This window comes from Choloepus didactylus, chromosome 5 (genome assembly GCF_015220235.1).
Source record: "Choloepus didactylus isolate mChoDid1 chromosome 5, mChoDid1.pri, whole genome shotgun sequence".
NCBI lineage: Eukaryota > Metazoa > Chordata > Mammalia > Pilosa > Megalonychidae > Choloepus > Choloepus didactylus.
The window spans coordinates 80,146,193-80,159,008 of NC_051311.1; the positions used below are offsets into that span (position 1 = coordinate 80,146,193).

At 34.3% G+C, this 12,816-nt stretch overlaps 1 protein-coding gene across 1 annotated transcript in view; it reads left to right on the forward strand.

Annotated features, from left to right (window-relative positions):
• Positions 1-12,186, forward strand: part of PPP1R3A (protein phosphatase 1 regulatory subunit 3A) — a 41,444-nt gene extending 29,258 nt beyond the window's left edge. The window contains exons 2-4 of the mRNA XM_037836342.1: positions 6,771-6,829; positions 6,928-7,052; positions 8,964-12,186. Coding sequence (XP_037692270.1) covers positions 6,771-6,829; positions 6,928-7,052; positions 8,964-11,345 — 2,566 coding nt within the window. The 3' untranslated portion in view covers positions 11,346-12,186. The remainder of the gene's footprint in view (positions 1-6,770; positions 6,830-6,927; positions 7,053-8,963) is intronic.
• The last annotated feature ends 630 nt before the right edge of the window (positions 12,187-12,816 follow it).

Sequence of the window (12,816 nt, forward strand, 5' to 3'; positions counted from 1 at the left end):
GTTAGGCTGGAGAGGCATTTTTTTTTAAATTCAATTTTATTGAGAAATATTCACATACCATACAATCATCCAAAGTGTACAATCAATTGTTCACAGTACCATCATATAGTTGTGCCTTCATCACCCCAATCTATTTTTTGAACATTTTCCTTGTACCAGAAAAAGTAAAAATAAGAATAAAAAATAAAAGTAAAAAAAAAAAAAAAACTAAATCATTCCTCCCTCACCTTATTTTTCATTTAGCTTTTTGTCCCCATTTTTCTACTCATGCATCCACACACTGGATAAAGGAAGTGTGATCTATAAGGCTTTCACAATCACTCTGTCACCCCTTGTAAGCTACATTGCTATACAATTGTCTTCAAGAGTAAAGGCTACTGGGTTGCAGTTTAATAGTTTCGGGTGTTTACTTCTAGCTATTCCAATACATTAAAACCTAAAAATTGTTATCAATATAGTGCATAAGAATGCCCACCAGAGTGACCTCTTGACTCCATTTGGAATCTCTCAGCCACTGAAATTTTATTTTGTTTCATTTCACATCCCCCTTTTGGTCAAGAAGATGTTCTCAATCCCACGGTGTCAGGTCCAGATTCATCCCCGGGAGTCATATCCTGCGTTGCCAGGGAGATTTACACCCTGGGAGTCAGATCCCACATAAAGGGTAGGGCAGTGCGTTCACCTGCTGAGTTGGCTTAGCTAGAGAGAGGGGGCCACATATGAGCAACAAAGAGATACTCAGGGGGAGACTCTTAGGCACAATTATAAGCAAGTTTAGCCTCTCCTTTGCAGTAACGAGCTTCATAAAGTTAAGTCTGGAGATAGAGGGCTCGGTCCATCAGACAGCCAGTCCTCGATGTTTGTGAGAACATCAGCAACAATCCAGGTGAGGAACCCCTAAACCTTTGCATTTCCCCCCAGCTCCTTAGGGGGCCCTGCATATGTATTTTTACCCCCTGCTCAAATACTTTGGGATGTGTCACTATTTCACACTAACTTATGCAAACCTACCAGGTCTCGCTTCCTATTAAAAGTTCCATGTAATTATGGTATTTGAACAAACTGTACACATTAAATTGCTTAGGAAATATAGATCCTGCACCAACTAAACATCTCTTCCCTTGATCTCACATGGAATTTGAAGTTTTAAGACACAGTCAGTATCAGCTTTTACCCTTTGGCCCGATTTGCCCTAGTCCTAACCATGACTGCTTCATTCTTATCTCTAATTGAAGTCTGGATTCTTTTCCAGCTTTTATAACAGTTGCTCTACGTGCTAATACTGACATTCATATCTGTTGAGCTCTAGCTCTGAGTTTCAAGTGTCACAGAGATACCCAAAGTTCCAGGGATCGATCAGGTTATACACAAAGGGACCAGCATCTCAGAATCTGGAGATAGCCATTGCAATTCAGGAATAGATGTGACTGCTGTAAGAGCTTACAATCTAGGGGCCATTACAGTAAGCATTCCCCTGATAAGGTGTGTTCTAACAGTCAATTCTGAGTTTACACATCATAGTTAGTCCATATTGGTGAGGCATTATGGTGTTTGCCTTTGTTTCTGGCGTACTTCATTCAAAATACTGTCTACAGGATCCATTCACCTCTCTGTGTGTCTCACAGCTTCACTCCTTCTGGCGGTTCCTCAATATTCCACTGTATGCACACACTACAGTTCACCATTCTGTTCCTCAGTCAATGTACCCTTAGGCTACCTCCGCCCATGCAAATCATGCACACTGTAGCAGAGGCATTTTTAAATCCATGAACAGTGAATTGATCAAGAAATCCTATTAATGCTGTATAAAAAAGTTACATAATGCAAATTTGGTTCCTCTTTTCTTTCCTCATTGCTATCACCTTTAACCCTTATCATTTTTTTTACCTAAAATGTAAAAACCTTAATATGGAGTCTTCCTGCTCCATTTTGTATTCCTTCCAGTCTCTCCTTTACTTTTATCCCCAGAGTTAGGTTCCTAAAAGTAAATCTGACCAGGTCTCTCCTTTTTAAAGAACCCACCAATCCCGTTGGTTACAAAGTGTCTAATGAATTCGTCCCCACGTTCCCTGGCATGCTAAGCCCTCACTCAAACTAACGTCCAGTTCCGTCTCTTGACACCGTTTCCCCCAAATACAATCCAAACATTTGGAACTTCTTGCTCTTGGATTACCTCTTTTGTGCTTTGTAACCCTTACTGTTAACTACCTGCTGTTCCCTCTGCCTAGAATGGCCTTACCTTTCCTCTCAATTGGAAAACTCCCTTTCTGAAAAATTACCTGATTCCCTCAACAGAGTGTTCTCCTCATTTCTGTCTTCTTTTTCTTATCTGTAAAATAATAATGATCATAACTTACTACTTATTATGAAATTTTGCTTATTATAATAATTTTAATAATAACAGGTTGCCATGTCTATTTCCATCATTGTAGAAATAATGACTTCCAGTGCTTATTGCAATACATGGCCCATGGTAGGTGTTCCAAAGTCATTGAAAGAAAGGATAACTCTTCTTATGATTAAATAAGTGACTGTATTATATGAATTAAGGTGCACTATAAATGAACTGCTCCACAAAATACATATTTATTGAGTTTTATTTTTAAGTGTATAATAGGTTTTTAATTTTATTTAATTGTTTGTTTTGCACATAATTAAAGCATTGTCCTGAACTTTGGAAGGAGTACTATTTTAAGCCTTATAAGACATGAAAAATTATTCAAGCTTTAATTTATTAGATCATTTTCTAAAAATAAATTTTATGCAGGAAGGAGAGAAGAGCAATGTCATGATAATGTTGGCAAGAGCTGTTAAGAGGCGAGAAGTAGAAAGGATGCTGTGCATTTATTCAATAGCATTTATATATTTATGCCACTATTATGTGCCAGACACTGTTAGCCACTGGGAGCATAGATAAATAAGCAACTTGCTGCTTACAAAGGACTCAGGGTACCTAAAAGGGAGACTAAAAATAGGCAAAAGTACATTTTTTTTCTAACACAGTCTTACATAGTGCTGAGCCCTGTTATCTTTAACCAACAAATTCTTCACCTTTTCCTCAAATTTTCTAAAGTTGTTTAAAACATTTATTTATATGTATACAGGAATCCTGTATTTTATGCACAATTGTTCTGCAAACGCATAACTCCTCTAATAAAAAATAAACACATTCTTTAGATGCAATTGGTCATATAACTGATACTTTGAATTTCAAAAAAGGATTGTATTGGTAGACATCCTGTACTGTAGGTGATAGAGCAATCCCTTTCTCTTAATAAATTATCTGAAACTAGAATTCACCATCTCATGTTATGCATAGAACATTTTGTTTCTTTGGACCTCTGGTATACTCGGAATTGGAGTAGTAATAATGCCTAGTTTATAACATCTCATCATTGGTTCATATATGACACTATCTTATTTAGTTATTTATTCAACCATTTTGTTAGCTATTTTCAATAATGTAATCAATAACTGCAAAACTACCATCCAAAATAATAACCAACTTCTAACCTTTTATTTTCCCCATCCCTTTCCCCTAACTTGCCCCATCTGATGTAACCATAATCTTGAAAATCAAGTACATCATTCCCTTGCTTTCTTTTTTCACATAACTTTGTATTCCTATACACATATAATTATTTTAGCAGTTTTAGCTTAATAAAAAAGAATATCCTTTGATGTAATATTTTACATCAAATGTTTGTTTAATATACTACTAATATTCATTCATATTGTTGTATACTTTTGTAGTTTATTAATTTTGTGTGCAAAGTAATATTCCTGTGTGTGATATTCCGTAGTTTTTTTTGTTTTTGTTTTTTTTTAATCTACTCTTGTGTTGATAGGCATTTGGGTTGATTCAAAGTGTATGCAGTTGAATGCTACCACAAAACTTTTTGTTGTTGTCTCATGTTCTGTGCAAGAGTTTCTCTTGGGTATATATCTAGGATTGGAATCAGTGGTCATGGATTATATCCATGTTAATTTTAGAAGATAATGTCAAACTGTTTTCCAAAGTGGTTGCACCTATTTATTTTCCTTCATATATTATATATATTATATTCATATATTCCTTCATATATTATATATATTATATTCATATATTCATATATTATATTCATATATTCATATATTCCACAATATGTATTTTCTCATTTGTTCTTGTCTTTTGTCCCATTCTATCAAATCATTGTGCTTTCTTAAGATTTGTAGGAGTTATTTATAAATTCTTGATACTTATTTGCTTTGATTTTGTGTAATACAAGCATGCTCTCCCAGTTTGTAACTTACATTTTTATTTTATAAAGTTTTTCTTGATGAACAAAAGTTTTAAATTTTAGTAAAGTTAAACCAATCTTTCATAACCAATTTTTAAAAAAATTATTATTAAGAAAAATTTTCCTACTCCAAGGTCTAAATGATGTTCACATATTTTTTTTACTAAGAATTTCAGTGGTTTTGACACTTAAGTTCTTAATCCACCTAGAGTTGATTTTTGTATATGTGATGTATCAATTTCAAATTGCTCCAAAAGGGTAGTCATTTTTGCCATCTCCATTTACTGAAAAGCCCCTCATTTCCCTGCTGTCTGATATGCCATTTTTCTCATGTACCAAAGTTCCAAAAATGTATCAGTCTGTTTCAAATCTCTCAATCTTATTTCATTAGGCACTTGGTCTGTTCCTGTACCAATATAATACTGTTTAACTAAGTTTTCATAAGAACTCCTGAAATCAAGTAGAGCAGGTTCCTCCTCTTTGCTATTTTTCAGAAATATTCTGGCAGTTATTAGCCCTTTACTCTTCTCTTTAGAGTCAGATTTTCAAATTCCGTGAAACTGTTTTGGGGTTTTGATTAAAACTGATTGAATCTGCAGGTCAATTTGGGAGAGAATTGACATCTTCTTAATATCTTCTTTTTATCTATGAATATGGTATATTTTTCAATTTTTCTAGTTCTTTAACATTTCGTGTTACAATTTTATTCTTTTTCTTGTAGGAGTCTTGCACATCTTCTGTTAGCTCTTGCTTTTAGATATTTTATATAATATTTAAATTTTATTTATTTTCAGCTTCCTTTCCTTATATTTATTTCTGAATCCAAAGTTTTTTTCCCTGTATTTCTAAATTTAACTATTTTCGTAAGATGCCCAATATATTAACACAGAGGTGGGTACCTAATTATTTGTCCCCAAAAATAAGTTAAAGGCAGGCACCTTTCCTTTTAAATCAATCACTTTTTTAAAAATTGAAGTATTTTAGAGAAGTTAGTTAGAAAAGAATATTAATAGCATTTTGGTTAGGTAAAAGCAAAAAGCTTTGAATGGCTGTTATTTTCCTTCTACAAACGAGATTTTAAGTATTGTTATGGAAAAAAGAGGAAGCAGGAGCAATTAAAGGCTCTTTGATAGTTTTGTTTAAAAACACATAGACATGTATATGAAGAAAAAAAGGGGCATCAGCTTGCAGTTGGAGTCCACAAAAATAAATCTTTGGATAGTTATTGGCTTTATTAAACAATACAGATTTACAGATTTAATCAGTTGTGTAAATAATATATTTTTCTAACAAACTTTTATTTATAAAGAAGCACTATTTTTATTTATAGACCCACCAAAGTTACCAAGTACTTTGGGTAATGTTTAAATTAAGCTTCATAAATATACACGAAACTAAAAATTACTTCCTTACATAATTGGGATGGAAGAATTTGCAATTTCTGAGATTTGGTGTAATAAGATTAGTCCTCCTGGGATTTGAATTAAAATTGCCTGTGCAATGAAGACTAGAATCTATTACACAAATTTATCAGCCATTGTCCAACTCTCTAGATTTCTTTTGTTGCAGGAAAAAAAAAGTAGTTGAGAAATGTCACTAGAAGAAAAGTCAGCTGAGACAGTACAAAAAAATGTGGATAAGGGGCCAAATATTTTTGATATATAGACTCATGAAATAACTGCACAAGAAGTGGGCTTTTTCACTAACTTTTCCTATTGAGTTTCATGAAGAAATTAAATTCTAAAAACTCTACAAATGTACCTACAAACAGATTATTATATTTGAAAGAAAAAGATATTTATCTTTTTCAATCAGTATGCAGAATACAATAGAAAAGGGAGAATAACCTGAATCATTTTAAAGTAAGAAAATAGATACTTGCATAAGAGCAATCTGAAATCAGTTATAAAATTGTCCTTTGGCAGTACACATATAAAATCTTTTAACTGAGTATAAATTTAGCTGCCTTTTCAGTTTTAGTTAGTTTGTTTTCTTCTCCTTTTCTAGAGAATTAATGTTACAACAGTTCAACTGAAAGAATTTTGAGTAAAATGGAACACACAAAAAATTAATAATTGAAACCTTAGAAAGCAATTTCCATGACCACAAATGGACTGTCAGCTCATAAAACTTTATCATTTAAACTGAGAAAAATCTTCTCACTTGTGAAGATTGAATTCCTGAATGATGTAATAATCTACATTTACATGTATTTTTACTTTAGTTTTATCAATTTTAATGTGATAATGTGAACTTGTCTAGAAATATGGCATTGTGTGAATTATCTTTAAATGTTTCTACAACAAAGCATTCACTGTTGCATCATTCCAAATATTAATTTTATTAAAAATATACAAAGTAGTACAAGAAAATATGAAAGGTTTTATATTACTTATTTGGCTTGTTATTGGCTTGAATTTCCTCCTGTCTAAAAATAGTTAGAATCTGTAGTCCCAGAAAAAATGTAAAAATTTGTTTTAAATTTAACAGTAAAGAAGAATCATCAGCAACATCAGAAGAGAGTAACTTTGAGAATTCAAAGAACACAGGTAATAGTTCTTATTTAATTTTAAACAAAATCTGTCTCTTTTGTTAAAACCTACAATTAAAAAAAACTTACATAGGTACAATTGTATTAACTTTTCAGATCCCTACATCCCAACAATTGTTTGTAGTCATGAGGACAAGGAAGGCTTGGAAACCAGTAATCAAAATGTAAAAGATGTAAACAGGGAACATGAAGAACATAATGAAAAAGAATTAGAGTTGATGGTAAGTGTTCCGGTTGCCAGGGTATTAGAGGAGATGAATTTATTTAAACTTCAAAGATACTGCAATGCCTGCCTTTCAATAGCTTCAACTAATGTAATTTCCAAATGTGAAAGTACAGCCTATTCTATCCCTGCATCTCTAGCATGATCAACAAGGCACTTTGATTTCAGTATGTTGCTTCTGGTCTCTGCAGCGGTAAATGAATAACATTCATTTCTTATCTCTTTACCAGTGGCCCTGAGTAATAGTTTGTAGAAATTACAGTAGTGGTAGCACTCTTCTGATGTGCATTTCTAACCTCTGTGACAAGTGTACACTTAGCATCAACTCCTTGTCTCTGAAATGAGAGGGCCGGATTAGATGATTGTTCAAGTCCAGTCCAGCTCTACCAGTCTCTGATTCTTGCATTTAGCAACATTTTTTCTTACTTTCTTCCTCATGAGATTCTCAAAGTTCAGTATCATTGTAGATTATCACCAAGTGAGAAGAAAATAGTCTAAGCTATAAGTTTTGAACAGGGAACAAATTCAGTACTGTACAATTTAGTATTGAATTTGTTATTGTAAATTTCACACTTGGTGAAACTTCAATCTATTTGGAATATTTTGGGGATGGTTTAGATTGCATTTTTATCACAAAAGAAGAAATAGAAGTAAATGAGTCACATAATGCAATTTACCCTTCACTATATTTAGTTGGAGCACATATCATTGGGATACATGGATTCATAATCATCTTATATTAAAATGACATTTGCCTCTTCAAGTGTCAGTGCTGAAACAGAAAAGAAATAGGGCTCATCTCTTTCTCCACACATTCCACCTTTTCTATAGTGATATGGGAAGCTGCATCACTGAAGTATGCAATTTACTTTGCTCCAACTTTAAGAAACTACAAAGTTGTCACCCATTGTGAGAATTCTCACCAGCTGAAAGTTAACATTGCCATTTTTTTTTCCAAACCACAGAATATAATGAAAGGACCCTAAAAAATCACATACTTCACCAACACACCTCATTACAATGAGCAGGCTCAATATAAAAGTTTGTTTAGAAGTTACTGAGATTGTATGTCCAATAAATGAACAGGGAGCTGTAATTTAGATGCTAATTTGCTCCATGCTGACGTTAATGCATAAAACAATGAAGCTCTATAATAGATGGAAATACAACCAAATCTGTGGAACCCACAGGCATTGGCTTACAAGACAGCTGTGCAGTTGACAAGTAACATGAGCCTTATGTGAGAAGAAGGGGAAAATGTAAGATTTGCATATAATTATTGAGATCATGCAAATGTCAGTTATGAGGAGAAAAAAAAAACAGGCATCTCACTGTTAAATCCTGACAGTTGGCATCACTGAAGAACTCAAATACATTTGAGTACCAGTTGGCAGAGGGTCATTAAAACAGAATTTGCACAGACATTAACTCCCTCACTTTTCTTTGAGTGACGTTTTGCTATTAATAGTTTGCAGAGGCTTTGCAGAAAACATATTAATAAGAGAAACTATAATGGGGGCACCTACAGCAAGTGTAAATGCAGCAAGGGGCACCCAGGAAGCTGCTCTCTAATTGATTAGCATGGAGCTATCAATGTGTATATCCTAAATGAGGAGAAAGTGCAATGACAAGTAAGAATAGTTGAATAATACAATGTGATATTTGGAACCTGGGAAGGAGAGTGATTAATTTGGACCCCTTTTCTTATTAGCCACATTCCCAAATCATACCCTACAAGTATCTCCCCAAAACATCCAGCTTCCAGAGTTTGTATGAAATATCCACGAATGAAATGAGTCAAGGAAATCTATCAGATACTTACTAGCCAAGTTAATGAAACATTCTGATTCATTTTGTATATTTAGAAAGATCATTTGGTCATTATTTTTTGTTGTTTTTATTCCTTAAGATAAATCAACGCTTAATAAGAACTAGAAGTACTTCTTCCAGAGATGAAAAAAATTCATTTTCAACAGATCCAGCCAATATTCCAAATAAAGCTGAGGGCTTAGAGAAGCAAATCCATGGTGAAATATGTACTGAATTGTTCAAAGGACCTTTGTCTCCAAGTTCATCAGAAGAAAGCTCCTTAAAGGGAGGTATGTCCTGCAATGAAAAATATTCTTCAGGAAATGAGTGTAGTCATCAACCTTCAGAGGAAATTACTTCAGATATGGGAGAAATCAAGCCATCATTAGAAGATACCAGTAGTGATGAATTAGAGCAATTACATATCAGCAGCAAAGAGGTACTGGATGATAATGCTAATCCAGCCCATGGGAGAGGCAGAGTGCAAATACCTTGTCCCTCCTTAGATCAACTGATGCCAGATAACCTTAATAAAAAACATGAAGGGGGAGCTAAGAACATTGAAATAAAAGATCAGGAATGTTTAAGAAGAAATTTCTGTTCAGATGTATCTGCATATCTGGAAAAATCAACAGAAAAAGGGTCTTTCAAGAAAGATTATGGCAACGGTAAGGATGAGGAGGAGCAAAGAATACATGTAACTGTTAATGAAAAACAAAACAAAAATTGTCAATCGATCTTACATGACCAAGAAAGGAAGATGGGCCACCCTGAAATAAGTGCGGTAGTGACTGGAGCTAGTAACAGAGACCTAACTGCTCTGCTGAGCAAAGAGACCACAATTCCCAGCTGTGCAGTAATAGCAGATACGTTCCATTCACCAAGACCAAATTTAAATTGGGAAGAAGCCATGTTAACAACCTCAGAGTGTGTTCTCTCAACTGAAGTCACCAGTTTAGCAGGGATGCCTGATCAAGTTTGTTCACCAAGAAATGGAAATGTTTCGAGGAATGATTATCTTTTCCAAGTTGAAGAAGAAAAATTAGATTGGATTAATCCTGAAGATCAGTGTAAGAACACTGAGCATAAACAAAGTTGGAATGTTCTGGAAAGTCAGGGAAAAGCAAGAGAGAGTCAGACAAATATAACAGGGCAGATCAAAGAACAAGCAGATTATGAAGACATGTGGGGAAAAAGTGATAATACAGGGAGTTTGAAAGCTACTCCTACGGAAGAATTGTTTACCTGCCAAGAAACAGTGAGATGTGAACTGTCTTCTCTAGCTGATCCTGGTATTACTGAGAAAGCAGAAGCAGGTACAGCTTATATAATTAAGACAACATCAGAAAGTACTCTAGAAAGCATGTCTGCTAGAGAAAAAGCAATAATTGCTGAGCTACCTCAAGAGACAGCACGAAGTGACAGGCCCATAGAGGAAAAAGAAACAGCGTTTGATCCACATGAAGAGACAAATGATGATTCACATTATACCCTTTGTCAACGGGATACAGTAGGTGTAATCTATGACAATGATTTTGAAAAGAAATCATATTTAGGTGATTGTATTGTACATGTAGATGAAGTGGAGAAAGAAGCAGCCATGTCTATGAACAAACCTGGGAAGACACATGACAGGGAGAAATACGGCATTGGAAATGTGTCATCTGTAGAAGAATCCTTACAGATCATTACAGGGGATCGAAAAGCATCTTCAAAACTGGATTTGCATTTAGAAATGTTGCCAACAGATGCAAAAATATTTCCAGAAAAGAAACATCATGGGCAGGTTCAAGAATTATCAAAGAGAGCAGACGTTGAAGCCCTTGTTCATTCTGCTTTTGACTCAGACACCAATAGAGCACCGCGGAAATGTTCTCACGTTTCCTCTCACCATACTAAAACTTCTGTGCCATCTTATGAAGAGGCAATTACTGTAGAGAATACAATGACTACCATGACTGTCCAACCTATTTTAACCAAGTCAGAATACAATTGTAATCTATCAAGTGAAATTCAGGGTATTGAGAAGCATCTTCCCCCTGGGTCTATACCTGAAGAAGTTTCCAAAAGTTCAAGAATAGTGACATCTGGTAGTAAAAGAGAAAGATGTATAGGCCAGAATTTCCAACAAGGAGAATACTGTGAGGAAAAATTTCTAGGGCCAAAGATTTCAATCAGTGAAACTTCTGAGAAAATGGAAGAGGCAGGGCATGAAAACGAAGGATTAAACTCTGGACAACACTTATTGTCTTCAGGTGACAAGGAATGTGAGAGCCCAGCCCAGGAAAGTCAAGCTCAAAGCAGTGAATCTCTGCTTTCAAAATACATCAATTCTAAAATACCTTATTTCCTTTTGTTTCTGATATTTCTTGTAACCATCTACCACTATGACTTAATGATAGGCTTGGCATTCTACCTTTTTTCATTGTACTGGCTATCCTGGGAAGAGAGGAGACAAAAAGAGTCTGTCAAAAAGAAGTAACCTCAGCAATATTATTATTCTCTCTTAAAACATAAGCTATTTAGCCCTAAACATTTGGATTGGTGAGAGACTTCATTGTTCAAAGAGCCAGTGCAGTTTTTCCCTTGAAGGATTATTTAAAAAAGAATGCGTTATGAAGTTTGCTCCTTCATATAAGTAATTATTCTATATAGGACCATTATGTTTGGATCATTAAATACCTATATGAATATGAGATCTGAAGCACGTCAAGTTGAAATTAGGTACAGCTGTTGCTCCTTAGCAGCCTATGAAGTTGTAATGCTTCATATCTCTTCACTACTTAGAGTACCATTTCTTGCATTCATTTCTTTTGCTATAAAGTTTCATTTTTTTCCCCTGAGAATATTTCCCCCCTTCAGTTTTTAAAAGTAGGTAAAGCATGGACAATGGCAGGAGGACCTTTTTGATCTTTTAGTGTTGACCATGAAATTTGCGTTTACTACTGTATCATTGATCAGCATATTTTGTTAGATCAAATCTTTCTGCTTTCATTTCATATTTTTTAAGAACAAATCCATGCATATTGAAATGTGTAAACCTACATTGAAGAAACACATTGTGTTTGCTTGAATAATACTTTATATTTATACATGCACACCTTAATCCCCCTTTATATCTTCAAAGTCAAGACGTCTATAAACTAAATTTGACAAAGACGGAAACAACTGGGGGATTATCTTTCTACTCTACAAAATTTTGTGGGTGGCCATCTTTAAAACTGTTTTTCTCTTGTAAAGGGAGGCTGTGTAACATAGCTTAATTTCACTGTTGACTATTATACAGAGTTGAAAATCAAAATGAAAAGTTCCACAGGCATCACTTAAGAATGAATTTGTATCTAAATGCATAAAAGCATTAAATGATAATAAAAATTTTACAAATGACCTGAGTATTTGTTCTACTTGGAAGTATTTTTGTCTTCAAACAAGTTTTTAACCTTTTCTCATTATAAGCCAATGAATTATCTGACAAGATGCATTTAGAGAACAGACAACTAAAGTCATTGGTGATATTCATATATGTTTACCAGGTTGTTAGGTGATACCTCAAAATTTTAAGTAGACATATAGGTAGATGTGGAAATCTACTGAGCGAGAAATGAATCTCCAGTATAGCTGTGACTTTGATTGTTGTTTTGTTGTTATCTATAACTGAGTGGTAAAATAATGGAACTAATAATTTATTCAAATAAGAGTAATACAAGGACTCATGTTTAGTTGCTTCAACAGCTGTTTATTGAGTGACCACCATATGCAAAATTCTGTGCTGTGTTCTAGGCAGAGCACTTCCTTTGATACCCCACAAAGCTGGGCCTCAGGGAGAATACGAAAGAGCCTATTTGGATGATTTGTTTTTCATAGGAACTTCTTTCAGAGAGCACGCAACATTGTTCTTCAAAGAAAGAGTAATCTGTTTATGCCTCGCCCCAGTAAAGGCACATTCAGTATGT